The sequence below is a fragment of the Rhinatrema bivittatum genome, chromosome 6 (genome assembly GCF_901001135.1).
Source record: "Rhinatrema bivittatum chromosome 6, aRhiBiv1.1, whole genome shotgun sequence".
Classification (NCBI taxonomy): Eukaryota; Metazoa; Chordata; class Amphibia; order Gymnophiona; family Rhinatrematidae; genus Rhinatrema; species Rhinatrema bivittatum.
Window position 1 is genome coordinate 237,474,520 of NC_042620.1, and position 20,423 is coordinate 237,494,942.

The following is a 20,423-nucleotide window of genomic DNA, read 5'->3' on the forward strand; positions in this document are numbered from 1 at the left end:
TTCAAAGTTTTGGTATAAAGTCCTTAACTAGCTAATATGAACTACTACTACTGCTACTACTACTAAAACCTTGAATGTTTCAGAAAAAAAAAAGATATAAAATATGAAATCGCCAAGAAAGTTACATCTTTACTTCACATCTGGAGAAAAACATTGAGTACATACCTTCCCCACAAACCACACCTCCCTGATACCACTGGGGAGAAGCAAATTCACAACAAAAGTTCAACAAGAGGAGAAATGCATTAAATTGTGCAAGATAATAGACTTCAAAATAGACTTCAAGCTAAGCCAGCACATATCCCAGGCAACTACAGTTGCTCACAAGTTAGGCATTCATGATAAATGAATCCTATTTATTCTCCTCTGCTAATGTGGTATACACCATCCGATATTCGAAACATGACGAAGGATGCACCTGATAGAAACAAACCAGTGTAAACCTTTGCAGAGTGTGAAAAAGAAAGGGGCATACCTGTGGGAGAACAATTTGGTGGCAAGAGTATGCAGTCACTGACCTTGTAATGCTAAAAGGGAGTTTAGAGTCTACATCAGAACATAAGACACTCGATCTTGGAGTGATTAAATACCTGAAAACAAACCCACTGACTGTATAGAGACACTGATGTGCTCACACAAGTTTCTTGTAAATTTCTTCTGCAAATTGTGCTGCTGTCTCTCCTTTGCCTTTTTCTCTCTTTACACAAATTCTATGTGGTAAAGGTTTATTTTAATTTAATGGTTAGCAGTACCCTCGAGCACATGCAGGCCAGGACCATCTTGCCTCTCTATCATTTCACTAGATCTGCGTACCATGGATGGAATCATCAAGTGAACTTGTATATGTACTTGGGTAACATTGACTTAGTTTTCTGCAAAGCTGATGAAGCTCAAAAGCTAGTTTCAGATGTATTGTATTTGCTGACCTTTATTTCAAGTTTATGTTGTAAAATCTGTATTCCTTTCTTATAGTTTTTATTTTTATGGTCCAGTAGCTTTCTCCTACTACAAGCAGGATGGTAGTCCTCATACATGGGTGATGACATCGGATGGAGCCCGGCACAGAAAACTTATGTTGGAGTGTCTGAAACTTTGACTAGGCACACTGAGCATGCTTAGCATGCTCTAAACCACACATCCATGTGGACTCTGTCTTCAGTCTCTTTCTTTTCCATAGAGCTTTCGCCATGCAGTTAAGTGAGCTCTTGGCTTTTTCTTAAAAAATTGTCTTGGAAAACTTTCACTGGTTCTTTTTGGGGTTGTTTTTTTTTGTTTTTTTTGCACGTTTCATCAGTGCTGGGTCTTTCTCAGTTCCTCCCCTTAGGTTCCTTAGTCAGATTTTTCAGCTTTTCAGTAAGTTTATTTTCGCTTCCTTTTCTCTCCTTCCTGCAGTGCCTTGGTGCCCACCATCACTGCACTCGTTTATTTTCCCTTTTCATTTGTCATGGCCTCATCTGATTTCCTTTGATGCCCCCAGTGTCTGAGGACCATGTTCATCACGGACCCTCCCAAGATGTGTATCCTTTCTGGGGCATCGTATGACGTCCAAGGTTACAGTGTGTGCGCCCAGATGACCCCTAAAGGATGTCTTTTGATTCAATAAGATGGAGGAAGTCCGAGCCATCAGCATTAGTGGCACCTGCATCGATGGACCTTGGAGCCGCACCGATAGACACTGCACCATTGACGTCAGCGGGGCCATCGGTTACATTGATGCTGCTGGCAGATATGGGTGCTGGAGACCCCGACCCCTGTTGGTTTCTTCCAGGTTCAGGATGGGTTTGTTGACCTCTGCACTGAGGAAAGACCGGACCGAGCATGAAGGGAAGCCGAGGCAGCATCGGCACCAGTTAACTTAGATGTACGGTGCTGGGCTCAGGAAGGCGCTGTCTCAGGCTGTGATGCCCCTAAAGCAAGGAGTGCCCATCCTCCCATCAATGCTGTGGGTTCGTGACAATCTCCGCCAGTCCTGGTGCCAGTTGCCGATCCACCTCAGGGATCCGAGGAAGATCTGGCCACCCCTCCTGCCTCCCAGTTGGTTTTGGCATCGGCAACTTTCGAGGAGAAGTTAAAGTAGAGAGTCCAGCTGGCAGTGGCATAAGCGCTGCAGGATGACGTGCTTGTGGCACTGGTACCGATGCCCATACTTTTCGTGCTAGAACGGCTCAAAGTGCTCATCACTGTTACCGACCCATCTGTGCCCGGCGTGGCATTGATGCTTCCCCCGTCCGATATGGTGCTAGTTATTGGTTCCTCCTCCAAGGAAACTCCATTGAGGCCGGCAGGGACACAGAGGCATGCAGCCCCCTATGCAGCTTTTCCGGTGCCACCAGTGCCCATGCCTCTGGACAAAGGCCGAGCTCCTAGGGCCACATCCCCTAAGGATGAGGCTCTGTATGATCCCTGGGAGAATGACACTGCAGAATCCTCCTCTCATGACTCAGAGGGTCCCCCTTCAGAGCCTTCTCAAGAAGAATGAAGGAAGTCTCCATCAGAGGATTTAACCTTCGCAGGTTTTGTGTAGGCGATGGCCGAGGCCATCCCTTTTCAGTTGGAAGAGGATGCCAGGCACAAGATGCTGGAAATCCTTCAGTTCGTGGAGGCTCCTAAGGAGATTGTGGCGGTCCCAGGAAAATGAGATTCTTAAGGAGTTGCTGCTGAAGATCTGAGAGCACCCCCTCACAGTGCCTCCCATAAACAGGAAGGCGGATGGGGTTTAACTTGTCCAGAGGGCTACCGGATTCGAGAAGCATCAGCTGTCGCACCAATCAGTGGTGGTCGAATCCGCCCTCAAGAGGGTCAAGCGCTCTCAGACCCATGCCTCTGCAACCCCGGGAAAGGTTCACAGGACGATGGACACTGTCTTGGGAGAATAGTATTCCAGAGAACCATGCTCATTTATTTTATTTATTTAAAAATAATGATTATACAGATTTTTCAATAAAGTATTGGTCAAGCAGTTTAAAATTATTTAAAAAGGAAAAAATACATACATTGTGAATTAAAAGAAAAGGAAATTAAATCTTAAAAGAGAAAAGAGTGTTGGCAATGTCTGAGCAGAATGTGTAAAGTGGAACGTTAAATGTGTTCTGTGGATGAGATGTTGAATGCTTTTAAGAATAGATGTGTTTTCAATGATTTTTAAAATTCCTTAGATGGTAAGGAGTTCCATAAAACTGGACCGGTGACAGAGAAGGTTCTTTTTCTAGTAAGATCTAATCTCACTAATCTGATGGATGGAGCATCTAGTAAATTTTTATTTAACGATCTTAAGTGTCTGGAAGGTTTGAAAAATAAGAACTTGATCGTTAACCAATATAATGAAAATAGAATTGGAGTAATGTGATTTTTTTTTTTTTAAGGGTGAACCAAGTAAAATCCGAGCGGCTGAATTTTGGACTAGTTGTGAATGTCGAATTTCGGAATACAGAAGTCCAAGATAGAGTGGGTTGCAATAATCAAGACCCGAGAAAATTAAAGATTGTACAGTGTGAAAGTCACGGAAAAAGAGGAGAGGACGTAGGCGCTTAAGCATATGTAGTTTGAAAAAAGTTTGACAATTTGAAAGATGTGTTGTGACAATGAAAGGTCTGAGTTTAAAAGTACTCCTAGATTTCGAGCGTGAGGATGGGTATGGAAGTACCGTTTAACTGCAGATGTGATGGTGGTCCAATTGAGGGGTTAGCAATTGAGGATAGATAAATTATTTCTGTTTTGTTTGGGTTTAGTTTCAGACGGTTGTGTGAAAGCCAACTATTAACAGTGTTTATATATAAAACTACAGTGGAAAGTGTGTGTCTGACCAATCGGATTTGTATGAGATAAAAAACTGAATGTCGTCTGGTGTAAATTTTAAATTGGATGTCAAGAGCGGAAAGTAGTTCACAAAGGAGAAGTAAGTAGATGTTAAAAAAAGAATTAGTGAAAGAGAGGAACCTTGGGGAACTCCAGAAGCAACTGTGTAGTGATTTGAGGAATATGAACCAATGTTAATCTGATGCATATGGTTGGATAGGTAAGATTTAACCAATTAAGGACTATATAATTTATTCTTATAGAGAGGAGACTGGGTAGGAGAATTTGGTGGTCGAGAGTGTCGAAAGCAGCCGAGATGTCCAAGAAAACTAAAATGAAATCTGTATTAGTATCAAAACCATGTAAAAATGTGTCAAAGGAAGATAATAGCAGTGTTTCTGTAGAGTGGCCCTTATGGAAGCCGTGTTGACAGGGATGCAAAATATTGTGATCTGTAAGGAAATCTGTCAACTGGTGAAGAACAATTGACTCTATAAGTTCGGCTAGAGAAGTAATTGAGGCAATAGGTTGTAATTTCATGGATTTCAATAATTTTTGTAATTTACCCTTGAGTATGGGTATTGAAGTCTGTTTTAAAACATCAGGAAGGATCCGGACTCAAGTGATAGGTTTATTAACTTGCATAGGTATTTATTTATTTATTTAAGACTTTTATATACCGACATTCATATGCATATCACATCGGTTTACAATGAACAGGTGAAGAGTTAACTTAGGAAAAGTAATTAGAAATTACATAAAGTAGGGCGAACTGAACTTGGTTGTACGGGGAGCAAAAGACTAGAGACAGAAACAACATATTTACAATTGAATTATAAAATTTATGAAATAAGCTAGTGGATAATGGAAAAGGGAGTTAGGGGAGTGAAAAAGGGGGGGGGGTGCGGGGAGATTATGGGGGGTGACCATAATTACAGGCGACCTCTCCAATAGATTTATAAAGGAGCCCAGAGCATGGGTTTAAGGAGGAGTTAGAGACTTTTTGTTTTTTAAGGACTGATCGTAATGTATTTGTAGAGATAGGTGTAAAGAAGGACCAGTTGTGTTCCGGAGAAGAGTTTGAGATGGTAGGGTAGGTGAGTGAATTCTTCAAAAATAAAATTGTTAACATTTCGGAAGTGGTTAGCTATCTCATTACATATAGTATCATCGACGGTTGAAATAGAATTTTGGCCAGAAGAAGTTAGCGATTTGACAATATTAAATAGCACCGACGGATTCCCATTGGCAGATGATATTTTACCAGCATAATAAGATTTTTTGGCCTTGATGATTTCTCATTTATAAATATGTAGGGTATAATAGAAATTGTTTTTGGAGTCGGTAGTTCTGTCCTTGCCGCAGAAACATTCTTTTTGACGTAGAATTCTTTTGTAAAGAACGGAGAGAATTAGTAAGCCATGGTGCCCTTGGTTTGTTGTTTCTGAGGGATGGTTTTTATTGGAGCTACAGAGTTTTATGTTTTTACAATAGTTGAGTTCCAAGCCAATACAGATTCATTTATATTGTGATTAGGCAGTGATGGCATGTTAGGAATAAAAACATCGATGAACGCTTCAGGGGAAACATTTTCTTTTTTTTTTTTTTTTACTAGAGGACAGGGATTAGAAATAGTTTGGGTTAGTTATTGTAATTCATGTATAGTATAGTAATTCATGGTAAGGGAGATAAGATTGTGATCTGACCATGGGATAGGATTGATAACTGTTTTATCAGGTGGGACTGTAGCATAAAAAGGGTTGTAAAAAGCCAAATCTAACAAATGACCATGAGAATGCATTGGTTCTTTAATGAGCTGCTCCTATCTTAAACCGGCCATGGCGTTGAGAAAAGAAACCACAACAGGTATAGGAGGAGAAGACTTAATGTGCAGTTTGAAGTCGCCCACTAGAATTGTTTGAGACAAGTTTAGTGGTGGACTAGATATTAATTCTAGAAAACTGGATAGATCAGATTGTAGTACATTTGGGGGGCAATATATAACACCTATATTTAAGAGAGAGGTAGTGATAACCAGAATTTCAACTGGTGGAGAACAAGGAATGTGCTTTTTTATGGGAGAAAGCAAGGATTTTATAATTGTAAGCAAGCCACCCCCTCTGTGATTTGGTCTGGGCTCGGAAAAGCCTACGTAATCAATTGGGCACAAGTTATTTACAGTGACGCTGTTGGAATCGGTGAGCCAGGATTCTGTTAACAGGAAACAGTCGGGTTTATCAGCATTAATCAAATCGAAAAAAACAGGTGTTTTTTTTCCTTACTGGTTGAGCATTGCAAAAAAGAATTGTTACAGAAGAGAGAATAACAGTAGCACCGGTAAGAGTCTGCATTATTGAGATCAAGGAGCTTCTGTTAATGGTTTTAAAGGGTTTTTCGAAGGAATAAGTGAACCATATTTACCTTTACCAGGTACAGGTGTGATTTCCATCTTGCCATGGAATTAAGTTAAGATAGAGAACCAAGGTTAGATAGAAAAGGAAAAACTTAGGCAAAATAGAAGAGAACTCAGAAGTGAATGAAGGGCGAACAAAAGGGTGTGTCCCTTTGTCATGCTACGCTCCGGCGTCGCCACGGATCTTTTAGCCATCGCCCTGATGATGTTAGCACAGGTGGGCATGGCAGCACAAAGCCTGCCCGGCTGGGAAACGCAGTACCAGCAGTGGAGAGTGAGAGTGCCTCCTATCTGCCCTGTACTCGCCAATACTTGCAGAACCTCTGGAAGCAAGTGCAGGAGGCAGCTGAGCAGCTGCCTTAACATCAGCAAAATACCTTCGTGTCGCTGGTGCATAAGGGCCTGGAGTGCATAAAACATGAGGTTCGAACAACCTATGATGTTTTCAAAATGGCATCGAGAGTCTCTACGGCGGGAATCGGCACCCACAGAATGGCATGACTACGGGCTTTGGATCTCCGACCGGAGGTACAAAGACTCGCTGACTTGGCATGTACGGGAGAGAATCTTAAGAGATAAAGTGAGGAGTGCGTTAGCCCAGTTGTGGGACCACCATAAGCCATTCCAGCAACTCTCTGCCAGCACTTCAGCCCCGCCCACCTCAGCAAGAAGGTCAGCGAGAAACTTTGATAAAATGAGAAAAATTGTTAGAAAAAACTGAAAGGAGCAGCTACAAAAGTAAAAAAAATGTCCAAGAGGCGTGGTCATTGTTAAAAAAAAAAACCAAAACCATTCTAGAAGCACAGTCTAGATGTATTCCACACATTAAGAAAGGTGGAAAGAAAGCAAAACGATTACCGGCATGGTTAAAAGGGGAGGTGAAAGAAGCTATTTTAGCCAAAAGATCTTCATTCAAAAATTGGAAGAAGGAACCAACAGAAGAAAATAGGATAAAGCATAAACGTTGGCAAGTTAAATGTAAGACATTGATAAGACAGGCTAAGAGAGAATTTGAAAAGAAGTTGGCTGTAGAGGCAAAAACTCACAGTAAAAACTTTTAAAAATATATCCTAAGCAGAAAGCCTGTGAGGGAGTCAGTTGGACCGTTAGATGATCGAGGGGTGATCCCAACCTCCAGGCACGATCACTCACAACCTGGATGTTGAGAGGTTAATCTTGCAGACACTTGATCTTTCAGAGGATATGTCTTGGGTCCTGGTGGCTTCCAGAAAGCCTTCCACTAGAAATTCCTATGGACTGAAGTGGAGGAGCCGATCCGTTCTCCTGCCCCACACAAAAACTGCTTGACTGGCTTGAAAACCAACTCTGTTAAGAGTTCATCTGAGTGCAACTGGCGCATACCACCATGGAGTAGATGATACGCCCATTTCTGTACAGCCTATAGTTGTATGTTTCATGCCAGGCGTGCTTCAGTTGAAGCCTCCCCTAAGGCCTCCTGCTGTGTGTTGGGACCTCAACATCAGCTGATGAAACCTTTTGAGCCGCTGTGCTCCTGTGACCTGAAGTATCTGCTCTGGAAGGTCATATTTTTGGTGGTGGTCACTTCAATGCTCAGGGTCAGCGAGCTCCTGGCCTTAATGACTTATCCACCTTTATATTAAGTTTTTTTTCAATGCAGGGTGGTCTTGCGTATATATCCTAAGTTCCTGCCTAAGGTGGTGACGCATATTCATCTTAACCAGTCAATCATCCTGCCAACATTCTTTCCCAGGCCCCATTCACATCAAGGTGATCTGCAAAGCTGGAGAGGACAGAAGCCCATAGACAGCCCTCCCAACTTTTTATTTCTTTTGATAGGAATAAATTGGGAGTTGGATTTGCCAAACAGACACTATCCAGTTGGCTAGCAGATTGCATCTCCTTCTGTATGCCCAGGCGGGGCTGCATCTTGGGGGTCATGTCAAGGCTCATTCTGTCAGAGTCATGGCAACATCAGTGGCCCACTAATGAGCAGTTCCGTGGAGGAGATCTGCAAGGCTGCGACGTGGAGTTCTCTCCATACATTCGCATCCCATACTGTCTGGATAAGGATGGCCGTCATGACAGTAGGTTTGGCTAGTCTGTCCTCAGGATTATATCTTTGAGGTGTAGAACCCAACTCTCCCTGCCTAGGACCCATTGTTTGGATTCAGGCTGGCCGTCTCCTCTGTTACCAATAGCACTCTTTGGTTGTTGTGCCCATTGGCACCTGGTTGGTGTCTGTTAGTCCCTTTTTGTGTTGGGGAGCAGCCTGTAGCTAGGGATTCACCTATGCGTGAGGACTATCATCCTGTTTGTCCTACGAGAAAGTAGAGTTGCTGACCTGTAATAGGTGTTCTCCTAGGACAGCAGGATGTTAGTCCTTATGAAACCCGCCTGCCACCCTGCTGAGTTGGGTTTCTCTTTGTATTTTATTATATAATTCTATGTTATACGACTGACGAGGGACCCCACATGGACACATGGTTTACGGCATGCTCAGTGTGCCTAGTCAAAGTTCCAGAAACTTTGACATAAGTTTTCCGTGCCAGGCTTCAGGTGATGTCACTCATTGGTGAGGACTAACATCCTGCTGTCTTAGGAGAACACCTGTTACAGGTAAGCAACTCTTTCTCCTGCTTCTTTGGGCTTTCAGCACAATCAGAACCAGCTTCCACTGGGCTATGGCACCATGAGTCTTATTTCCTGTTTCTTGTTTTTTTAGCGCCCCACCACACACGCACAGTTCTTTTAGCCCAGCCATTGCTGTGATAGTCCTGAATTACTGAAGTCTTTTTCCCATCCTGTGTCGATAGGGAATAAAGCTTAGTAGATCAAGCCCGTAGTCACCTGAACTAAAATGTTTTTGAGGACTCATAAATGAATTACAAACAGCCTTAGAAGCTAATGTCGAGCAGTGTATCTGGATAAAATCTGCTGGCTGAGTTCATGGAAATAAACTCAGTTATCTCCATGGTTTTCTTTTTTTTTGCAGGGATGTCAAAATGCTTAAGAGATTGTAACTGAATCAAAAGCAGAAATCCAGCACGGACACAAAACTGAAGGCTCAGCTGAGGAAGAAAGGACTCTGTGCCAATGCAGCAGCAAAAAAGACAGCCAGAGCTTGTGGAAGGAAATCTTCCTGTATTTGTTTTTCCTACAGAGCTTATATTTTATGCTGACGATCAGTCAACCCACAAGCAAGTGTTGACTCTGTACAACCCCTATGAATTTGCCTTAAAGTTCAAAGGTGAGTCTCCTTTTATTGCAACCGCTGGTGGGTATTGCTGGGTCCTCATCATATTAAACATTAGATTTACTACTTATCTGACATCACATATCTGCAATAGGTGAGACCTCTGAGGTCAAGAATCTTAGAAGAATTTCAGTCAACAAAAAGCTTGCAAACAAATTAGTTTTTTCTTGGAAGAATGCTAAAGAAAATTCTTGGACATTGTTCTGTGGTCAAATTCTCCTTTATTGATTTATTTACTTTTAACCTGTCTTATCAGGGTTCAAGGCAGCAACAACATTTAAAACTACAGTATCAGCATGAAGAAAATTGTTGAATAATTTTACAATCATTGAATAGAAAAAAAAATGTAATAAAATATGTTCATGAGCCAGTCATAATAAAAAGAAGTCCCGTAAAACATGAATAATACAGCAAAACCTTAATTATAAACAAGATAGAAAATTAAATATCAACAGGCTAAGAGGAAAAAGCAGAAGATACTTGTGGTTCTTTCTGATTGTACACTGCTGCATTCGGGCTTGCATTTGATGGTGGTTGTTTTTTTTTTACATAGTAGCTTTGAAAATATTCTAAAGATCTGATTTTGTAGTATAATTTTTGTTCTCATTTTTAAGTTTGTATTTTCATTGTTTGCCATGCTTCTGAATAAATAAGTCCTTTTTCCTTTTCTTCTTCAGTTCTTTGCACCACTCCAAATAAATATGTTGTGGTGGATGCTGCTGGTGCAGTAAAACCTCAATGTTGTGTTGATATGTAAGTAAACTAGCTATGCTTCATGTATTTCTTTTTTTCTTTGATAGTAAGCAGTTTTACAGTGAGTAAGAGATTAATTTAATTTATACTAACTGTAGTACTAAAACATTTTATCTTAAGGGTACATTAATGGCCTTGGTTAATTTCCTTTTTAAAAAAAATTCTCTGTCATGAAATTAAGGTAACTTTGAGTGGGGTGCAAACCATAATGATGTTTTTAATGTATGGCTCTATGGGTAAATGCTCACTGCAGTCTTGTGCTTAAACCATTTGCAGTCGTGTGCACAGTCATTTTTCCGTGAAAACTAAGTACCGATTTTGCATTTTTACAGTGTTTTTGTCCAGAATTTATCAAAGGATACCTGTATCAAACAGGATAGCATTGTTCCTGAGCCTAATTAGGTATGTTTCTAGAGGGAATAATTGTCAATAAACAAAAGCATATAAGGTGATACCTTTTTTATTGGACTAACTTAATGCACTTCTTGATTAGCTTTCAGGAGTTACACCCCCTTCTTTAAGTCCTGCTCATTTTGTTGAAATGAAATCAATAAATGTATCAAGTTAGTCTGAGCACCTTACTCTAGATAACTATAGAATGACAATAAACCAGTCTAAAAAAGATTGATTCTAGGAGAATTCAGGCTGTTTACAACAATCCCTGAGAACTGTTTTTTATATCGTTAAGCATCTCACTAACACTGATATTGGCATTTTGAGCATGAAATGCCCCGTTCTTGTTCCTGATCAATGTGATATCTGCACCTTTTTTTTCTAAGTGGGTGGATGATATCTGTTAACAATTCACCTCTGATGATACATCAGTCTTCCTTTAGTAACTAGGGTTACTGAATCAAAATAGGATAAATTCTTAATATCTAATTGAGATCCCCCAAATTTAAAAAATGAATCTTTGTTATTCCGTTGATAAGCAAGCTGAATTATCTATGATATATGGGTGACGTCATCTGGCAAAACTGAATGGACTTGTCTCTCCAAGCTAGTAGCAGGGCCAGTACCTTCATTAGGTAAAATAAGTGGTTGCCTAGAGTGTCAGAATTTTGGATGCAGCAAAATATGACCAGCATGAAGCCAGATGGCCAAAGAAGGGAGGGCTGATTTGGAGCTGCTGCCAGTAGGTAAGTTGGGGGTGGTAGTGCATAACCGAAGGTTCTCCTAGGGCATCAAATACTCTTGCACTGGCTAGTAGAGCTTTGAGCTCTTCTGAGTATGTGCAAGAATTCCCTCGCTGGTGTTTCCTCGAGAACCTCCTCAGTCATTTTTTGTCCAAGCTGAAGTATGGACATGTGCTCTGGCTCTCACAATTTTTCTAGAATTATCAAATTTGTTCAGTTTTTTCTTTTAACATTTCTTTATTTCTTGTTGCCTCGCTGCCTCAGTAGCACCCCAGCATTTTTCAGTGCTATTAAAAAAAATAAAATGTTTTCCATGGTGATAGGGACAGATGTTTCTCCCAGGACAAGCAGGATGGTAGTCCTCACATATGGGTGATATCATCAGGCAGAGCCCTATTACGGAACACTTTTGTCAAAGTTTCTAGAAAGTTTGACTGGCACACTGAGCATGCCCAGCATGCCATGATCCCTGTGTCCACAGGGGTCTCCCTTCAGTCTTTTTTTTTTCTGTGCTGCAGTTTGCCTTGCGTTTAGGAGCTCTGTGAGATTTTTCTCACAACGTTTCTTCACGGAAACACTTGAAGTTTTATTTCACAAATAATTTTCCTACACGGGTCTCCCTTCGCGTACATTTCATCGACGCTCGGTGAGTACTATATCCTGTTCTCAGGTCTGTTCCTCTCACCTCACTATTGGTTCCCCCTGTTTACCAACTGAATTGCGGCCCTCTTTCTTCCTATGTCTATCACCCTCGGTCTGCCCCACGATGCCCGCTAGTGTCCTTGCTGCGATCTCCCATCGGGGCTAGAGGGATTGGGACGTCCACGGTTCCTGTTGCGGTCGCCGTTGATGCTGCCATCTATGGCCCCCCATCGAGGGCCTCGACTAAAGAAAATGCTCCATACTTTCGGTTCTCAAAAGAGCCCCGTGCAATCCTTGGGCGAGAAACAATGCCAGGAGCAGTAGAGGCATGGTGACTGTTCATCATCAATGCCATCCGGGACAGCGAGGGCATCTTCCTCGGTGCTGGAGAATGACCAGGCTGAGCACCCTGGGAATCATCGTCACTGACACGATGACCGTCCGTCACTGACACCATTCTGGACATCGGTGGCAGCTTCCTCGGTGCTGGAGAATGACCGGGCCGAGCCCCGAGGGAAACATCGTCGCCGGCACAGATGTGGTTCCGCGTTCAGTGCCAGCACTGATACCGCACTGGCATCAATGTCCATTGAGCCAGTTGCGAAGCGGGCCCGGGTACAAGAGTCTCCATGCTCCTCTGCACCCCACTGACACCGGTGCCGGGTACTGAGCCACCACAGATTCATGTGGAAGTGCCAGTAACACTTAGCCTATCTCCCCCCTGTAGCTGCGCTACCTATACCAGCTTCCAGGAAGGAGCTGGACGTCTTCGTCCGTCAGGCCGTCCTCGTTGCCTTCGGTAATCTACTAGCACCAGAGCCAATGATATTCGCACCATTGTGGTACCGCCTCGTTGTGGCACCTACCAACGACAGCCTAAGTCATCGACGCCGACTCATCCTCCTGAGCCTCCACGGACCCCTATACCTATCCCGGGATCCTCAAATGGCGATGGGCACTCTAATCCCACTCGGCACTGATCCCATCGAGACCTAAGTAAAGGACGTGTCTGAAACCATCCCTTTTGACCTGGTCACTAAAAAGGACCAGAAGGTTTCGGGAGGGTCTAGGTCTTCCAAGAACTATATTGGTGTCGCATATTGCTATTTACCAGCTATATTTGACACAACACCAAGGGAACCTTTCTGCCATCCACATGAAATTCGAGCAAAATGTGATTGCTTCGAAACGTCCTCCCGTTGCCAGCAACAGAACTCAGTGTTAGATGGTGAACCTGCCTTACGGCCCCTGATTTACGGCCCAAAGTCCAAGATAAACTAGCTGATCTGCCATGCACCGCAGATAATCTCTTCGTGCACAAGGTCCAGCAGACAGTGGCTCAATTGCAAGACCACCGCGAGACCCTGCGACAGCTCTCTACGTTTCTTGCACAGCAAAGAGGGATGCTAGAAGGACCTTTTACCGCTCCTGTGTGAAACTATCTGATATCCAGATCACACCAGCTCCGCCAGTCGGGCAGGCTCCTGGATTTTTCAACCTTGCCAGAGAACAGAACAGTCCATCCCACTGAGGACTAGGGCTCGGGATATCGTTCCCCGGAGGCAACAAGGCAGAGGATTCTAATCCTGCTATTTCCTACTTTCAAAGAAAACATTACCTCTGCCCGTCCTGGACCTCAGAAATCTCAACAAATTTCTTCAGAAAGAAAAGTTCAAAATGGTGTCTCTCGGCATCATGCTTTCCTTACTACAACAAGGGGGTTGCCTCTATATTCTCTGAACTTTCTATACGCTTCATAGTGAGTCAACAACATTTTCAATACCAAGTTCTGCCATTTGAACTAGCTTCGACAACTTGTGTATTTCACCAAATGCCTAGCAGTGACTGCTGCTCATCTACAAAGAACAACAGCATTCACGCGTTTCCTTACCTGGACGACTGCCCAATAAGGAGTCAATCCAAACAAGGAGCTCTAAATTCTCTAAGACTCACTATAAATCTACTACATTTGGCTGGTAATTCTGATCAACTACCATAAATCCCATTTGGAGCAGGTCTGGGCACTACAGTCACAACGGCCTTCCTGCCCAAAAACCGTGCAGACATCCTATCAAATTGTCCACATCTCTGCGCGCATGCAACATAGCCTCAGCCCATCAATTCTTCCATTGCTGGGCCACATGGTTTCCAAGATCCATGTCACTCCTATGGCCAGACTAGCCATGAGAAAAACTCAGTGGATTTTAAGATTTCAGTGGCTCTAAACCATTCAACAGCTTTCATCCCTGATCCATATCACCGATCCAGTAACCAAATCCTCAGATGATCTTGGCCACGGTCGCATCCAACTTGGGTTGGAGAGCTTGTATCAACACCCTCCAAACCCAAAATGCGTCGACGCCACTCCATGAAAAGTCTCAGTTCAACTTCCTGGAGCTTCGAGCCATGCATTATGCCCTTTATGCCTTCAAACACTGCCTCTCACACAAAACTTTGTGGATACAGACAGACAACATAGTGGCAATGTGGTACTCGAACAAACAGGGACGCACAGGCTCTTATCTGCTTTGCTAGGAAGCCACTCAGTTCTGAGCCTGGGCCCTTGCACACTCCATGCATCTCCAGGCCACTTATCTAACAGGCATACCGAACATACTAACAGACCATCTCAATCGATGTCTCCATCCCCACAAGTGGTCTCTGAATCTATGTGTAGCGAGTAAAATCTTCTAGCGCTGAGGTCAAGCAACTATCGACCTCTTGCTTCCAAACCGAACCACAAAGTGGACAGATTCTGCTTCCTACACAGACTTTGAAATGCGTTAGCCATGGACACCTTTGCTCGCACCTGCAAAAAAGGCCTCCTATATGCGTCTCTTCCGATACCACTCATAGCCAAAACTGTCGTGAACCTACAGCAGGACAAGTTTTCAATGATTCTCATAACCCTGTACTGGCTTTGTCAAGTATGCTTCCCCATACTTCTCAACTCCAGGAACCAATTTGCCTGCCCACAGGTCAACCTCATAACACAGACTCACTGATATTCTCAGGTACTTGTAGCTTCACGAAAACCTTCCACACGTAAATCTTACCATTCGAAAATGGCAAGATTTACCAAATGGATGCACAAAAAGGTATTGGCCCCTTTTTCCTGCCTCACTCCATCTCTATTAGGGTATCTAGGATACCTTTCGGATTCTGGTCCCCAGACATCCTCCGCACGGGTACACCTCAGTTCCATCTCAGCGTTCCACCAGGGAGTAGGGGATGCCCTGTTAACGGCTCAACCCCTTATGAGTCGGCTTATCATGGGTTTTCTATGACTTAAGCTTCCTCTATGATCACTGGTTACGGAATGGGGCCTAAATGTAGTGCTTACAAGGCTCTTGCATTCCCCGTTTGAGCCTTTGCATTCCTATAACGTTAAAATTCTAAAATGGAAAATTCTTTTCCTCATAGCCATCACCTCTGTTAAAAGGGTCAGTGAGTTACAAGCCCTTGTTGCATACTCACCCGACACTAGGTTCCTCTGTGACCGAGTCCTCCGTACTCACCCTACATTTCTTCTTAAAGTTGACACAGCCTCTCACCTTACTCAGTCTATAGTATGCCTACTCTTTCCCAAGGCCTCACTCACCAGGGCGAGAGGGTTTTGCACACCTTGGACTGTAAGCGTGCACTTGCATTCTATCTAGACTGCACTGCATAGGAAATCCAGCCAACTCTTTGCTTCTTTGACAAAGACAAGCTGCAAGTTCCAATGGGCAAACAAACTCTCTCCAACTGGCTAGCAGACTATCGAATTCTTCTATGAGGAAGCAGGCCTTCCTCTCCAGGGGTGAGTGCAGGCACAGTTTGTAAGGGCCATGGCAACATCAGTAACACACTATCGTTCAGTACCAATTGCCGACATCTGCTAGGCTGCGACATGGAGCTCTCTTCACACATTCGCAGCCCTCTACTGCTTAGATAAGGAAGTCCGTCAAGACTCTGCCTTTGACCAATCTGTCTTGAAAAACTTTGTCCCAGTATAATCCCCAACTCCTTCCACAACCACCTGCTGTGATTTCAGGCTGCCTCATCATTGCCAATTATTGTGCCTGCTGCGCAAGTTGTCTGCTATTGGCCTGTTGTAATATGAGTCAGTCTGTAGCTTGCTAATCACCCATATGTGATGACTACCATCCTGCTTGTCCTTGGAGAAAGCAGAGTTGCTTATCTGTAACAGGTGTTCTCCCAGGACAGCAGGATGTAGTCCTCACGAAACCCACCCACCACCCCGTGGAGTTGGGTCCACTTACATTTTTTATTTTATTTTTTTGCTCGCGCTTTTTGCTACAAACAAGACTAAAAGGAGACCCCTGTTGACACAGGGATCATGGCATGCTGGGCATGCCTGAATACGTCACCCATCCTGTTGTCCTGGGAGAACACCTGTTACAGGTAAGCAACACCTGTTACAGGTAAGCAACCTCGAAAACTGAAATCCTCATCCTAGCAAACCAACCCCTCAACTCAATCCACCAAATGATTCTCAACACCTCACAAGTCCACGCACTACCGCCCAGTGTCAGAGATTTAGGAGTCACCCTAGACAATCAACTCAGCTTCAAATCCCACATTAAATCACTTCTAAAAGGGGGCTTCTACAAACTACAAATCCTCAAACTGAAGCCCCTTCTCCACGCCCATGACTTCCGCACGGTTATGCAAACCACCATACTAACCAAACTCGACTACTGCAACTCCCTTCTCCTAGGCCTCCCTCCCTCTTCCATTAAACCCCTTCAAATCCTTCAAAATGCCATGGCAAGAATCTTAACAAACACCAGAAAAACTGACCACATCACTCCCATACTCCAAGATCTCCATTGGCTCCCCATCAACTTCCGTTCCCAATATAAAACACTTACCATCCTCCACAACACATTATACAACAACAATTCACCCTGGCTTGAAGACATGCCACAATTCCGTCAAGCTAATCGCCCCACTAGAAACTCCCTTGCTGGCACTCTCCAAACCCCTTCACTTAAAATTGGGCACCTTACTGCTACCAGAGATAGAGCCTGTTCATTGTAATTTCCTTTCTTTCTCAGTTATTTGTAAACCGACATGATGTGTCCTACGAATGCCGGTATAAAAAAGTTTTTAAATAAATAAATAAACTCTGCTTTCTGGAAAAGCTACCCTTCTTCTTCTTTTGAAATCATGTTGGGGGAATAAGAACATCATGGATAGTGGATTCAGAAATCGTGTTTGCGACCAAGTGATGACCACAATTGATGAACATGAATTGTTACCACCGTTTGTGACCCTATCATGATCAGGCAAGCTGCCAGGTCTGTGGTAGGTTGTCCTGCAGTCTCAGCAATCTAGAGCAACAAAAACAAAGAGCTTGCATCAGTCTCATAGGAGCTGCAGCACATCATTATACTGCAATGCAGATTTCTCTGCATTGCAGGAAAGAGAGTTAAGCCGAAGGTCCTTAACAACCCTGCCCCCCCTCCCCTCCCATTGGCATAGATAGTAGCCATGGGGTTGAGTGAAAATGGCTGCCATGTGTCAGTCAAAATGGCACCACTCACCAGAGCCTCCCCATGCACTGAAGAAGCATAAGCATTGAGGTTCATTTTGGCACTGTCAGTGCATGGAGCATCAGTGCCAACAGTGCAGGAGAAACCTGGCTCCTCGAAGCACGATGTGCGGTGCATCGATGTGAGCACCCAGTGCATAGTGTATCAAAACAGCACAGTATATTGACACATCCAACACCTGATGCACTAATGTAAGAGCATCCATTACACTTTTTACTGGATGCACTCCAGATGTAAACCAATGCATTCTACCCTTCTTTATCCGATGCACGAGGAGTCTACAGTCTACCTATCATGTGCCTCATCAACGCACTCTGCATCCTCCTCTCATCTTGGCTCCAAACACTCTCAGGTCTGTGAAGCATTCCATCTCTGCTCCAGTCCTACTGGTGTATTTGTCCAAATCCAAACATTCTATGCCTACAGGACTTTTGGAATCTCGAATTCTGAGAGCTGCCTTGCCCACTCAGCTTTATATTGCACAAAATAGGCCTGTTTTTATCCAGTGATTCCCTCTGACTGCCTCCTTCCCATCACTAGGCCACTTCGGGTCTTGCAATTATTGGCTTGTGGTTTGTGTTTGGAGATGCTGGGCCCTGTCTGCTCTATTTTCCTGCTTTCCTCCAATAGGCCTCCTATCATGGAGCAGGAACCAGTCCTGGTATCAGAAGAGAATGTTCCTCCTACACTAGCTCAGAGAACTCAGACTATCGAGCAAGTGACAGAAATAGCCAGAAGCTTCTTTGCATTCCTTTCCAGAGAATCAGTTGGATCTTTTCCACCACTGTGCTTTTCTTTTCCCATAACACTCACCCAAATTGCGATCTCTACATCGCTTATACATGCCTCCTTGGAACTTCCAATCCATGGTTCCTCATATTCACTTGCAGCGGAGTCTTCTCATTTGGAAGTTACATACCAAACATTTCCCTCACCAAGACATCAGTATGAACCACCTCTCTCACCACAGTCGTCTTTGCAGTCCTGGTCAAGTGTGACATTGTTGCTAGATTCACCTGGGAGTTCAACAGGGATCCCTTCTGATCTGCTTCCAGAACTTCCGGATCACGCTTCCTCTGGAAGGTCTGTCTTATTCAAAGTTCATTAAAAAAATTGGGCAAAGCTCTCAAAGTCAATGTAGAGACTACTTCAGATTTTAGACATCCCATCAGATCCAGTAGGTCTTCCAACGCATACCAAATTGAATATCTTACAAATGAAAATGTGGTAAATACTCATTTCTGGCATAACAGTAGTCAGAAAGTTTGACTTTAAATACAGATAGGCCAATGCAATATAGTGTTCTCAGCTTAGCGCACAGCTTAAGGTGCATTTTGGACACACTAGAATAACTCCCAATGCAGTAATACGATTAGTGCATCCAAACAAGTGTGCAGCTAATAGCGCTCATCACTTGTAAATGCCATGTAGATGAGGCTATTAGTTGTAACCCCCAAAGCAGAAAAACCTCTGGCGCTCAATGCGGCAAACTTAATGCCAGTCCCTGAGCTGGTGTTCATATCGCAAGCCAAGGATGCAAGGAAAAAAATCCTGCTGTCACTAGTTCCTCTTTACTTAGTATCATTGCGATACTATGATCCACTGCTTGCAGGGATTGAAATTTATGAAAAAAGGAAGGGCTTGATAACTAAAAAAACGTTTGTGGGCACACAGTATACACACAATATACATGCTGCAGGTGTGCATATATAGTTTCGTGTGAATTATTTGTGTTGGAATAAAATGGGTGCTCATATTGAGCGTCCATTTCCTAATCTGCACACAGGCACGTCTCCAGGGCACCCGGTTCTTTTGAGCGCTAGGGACGCATAGTTTGTCACTAGCACATCCTTTTTAGCATAGCCACTAATTTACATACTCCATTAGGTGCCCTGGGGCTGTGGATGTGCTCAACACGAGCACCTCTTTTACTGGACACTTTTATTGCATTGGCCCAAGAATGCAGAACTCTCCCAGTTTCAAATTTGTGCAGCTTCCACACTAGTTGGTCGTGGAATTAGCACTTGAGAAAGCAAACAAAATGAGACTTCTTTCCTGGAGAAGAGTTTGAATGATTACAGGATCACCAATTTTACATGGTCCAATATATACATGGTTGCATAAAAAAACCGAAAGCATTTATTCACACTCAAATTAGCAAACCTTTCTCCCCACAGCCTTTGCTAAACATGGGCTTCGGGCCAGGCTTTGAAATCTAGCCGACTTCCCTTGCTTGGGGGACTACCTTTTTGGGAAAGAACTCCGGAAACAGTTCCTCAAATGAAAGAATAGCATGTGGCAGTTCAAGCTTTGTCCACAGCACGAAACCTGCCGACCTTGTCCAGGCAATCCTTCTCTTATAAGAGACTTTACTATCAATGACGTACTTATCAGTCTTTCCATCAGTATTGTCCATCACCCTTGCAGTTGCACAGAGAACAACACCAACAGCCTCTGGCTAGATTTCACTAGAGGAAACGCTAACAGCCAAAATCTGGGCCAAGTTTTTGATCCAGAATTTCCTGGAGAACCTCAATTCAATAGGGGGCAGAGTTCAATCCTTTCTGGGAGCTTGGCACCAAATCACAACAGACAAGTGGTTTTTCCAAATTGTATAGTATGGATACTGTTTACTTTTTTTCTCAGCTCCCTTCCTTTTCATTTCTCAGAACTCTCCTTCCAGATCAAGCACAGTTTCCTCAGCTTTACATGAAATACAAGCACTTCTTCAGCAGCATGCCATAGAGTAGTTCCCAACCTCATAAATGAAACAGGGCTTCTACTTTCACTACTTCCTAATTCCCAAGAAGTCTGAAGGATTGAGGCCCATCCTAGACTTGAGACACCTTAATTACTATTTGCACTGGAAGAAGCTCGAGATGAATTCC

The 20,423-nt window shown here is 43.5% G+C and overlaps 1 protein-coding gene across 5 annotated transcripts in view; it reads left to right on the plus strand.

The window, feature by feature from the left end:
- MOSPD1 (motile sperm domain containing 1) overlaps positions 1 to 20,423 on the plus strand; it is a 72,334-nt gene that overhangs the window by 19,206 nt on the left and 32,705 nt on the right. For all 5 annotated transcript variants that reach the window (XM_029606650.1, XM_029606647.1, XM_029606649.1 and 2 more), the window contains 2 exons: positions 9,183 to 9,437; positions 10,121 to 10,196. In XM_029606650.1, the coding sequence (XP_029462510.1) occupies positions 9,284 to 9,437; positions 10,121 to 10,196 (230 nt within the window). In that variant the 5' untranslated portion in view covers positions 9,183 to 9,283. The remainder of the gene's footprint in view (positions 1 to 9,182; positions 9,438 to 10,120; positions 10,197 to 20,423) is intronic.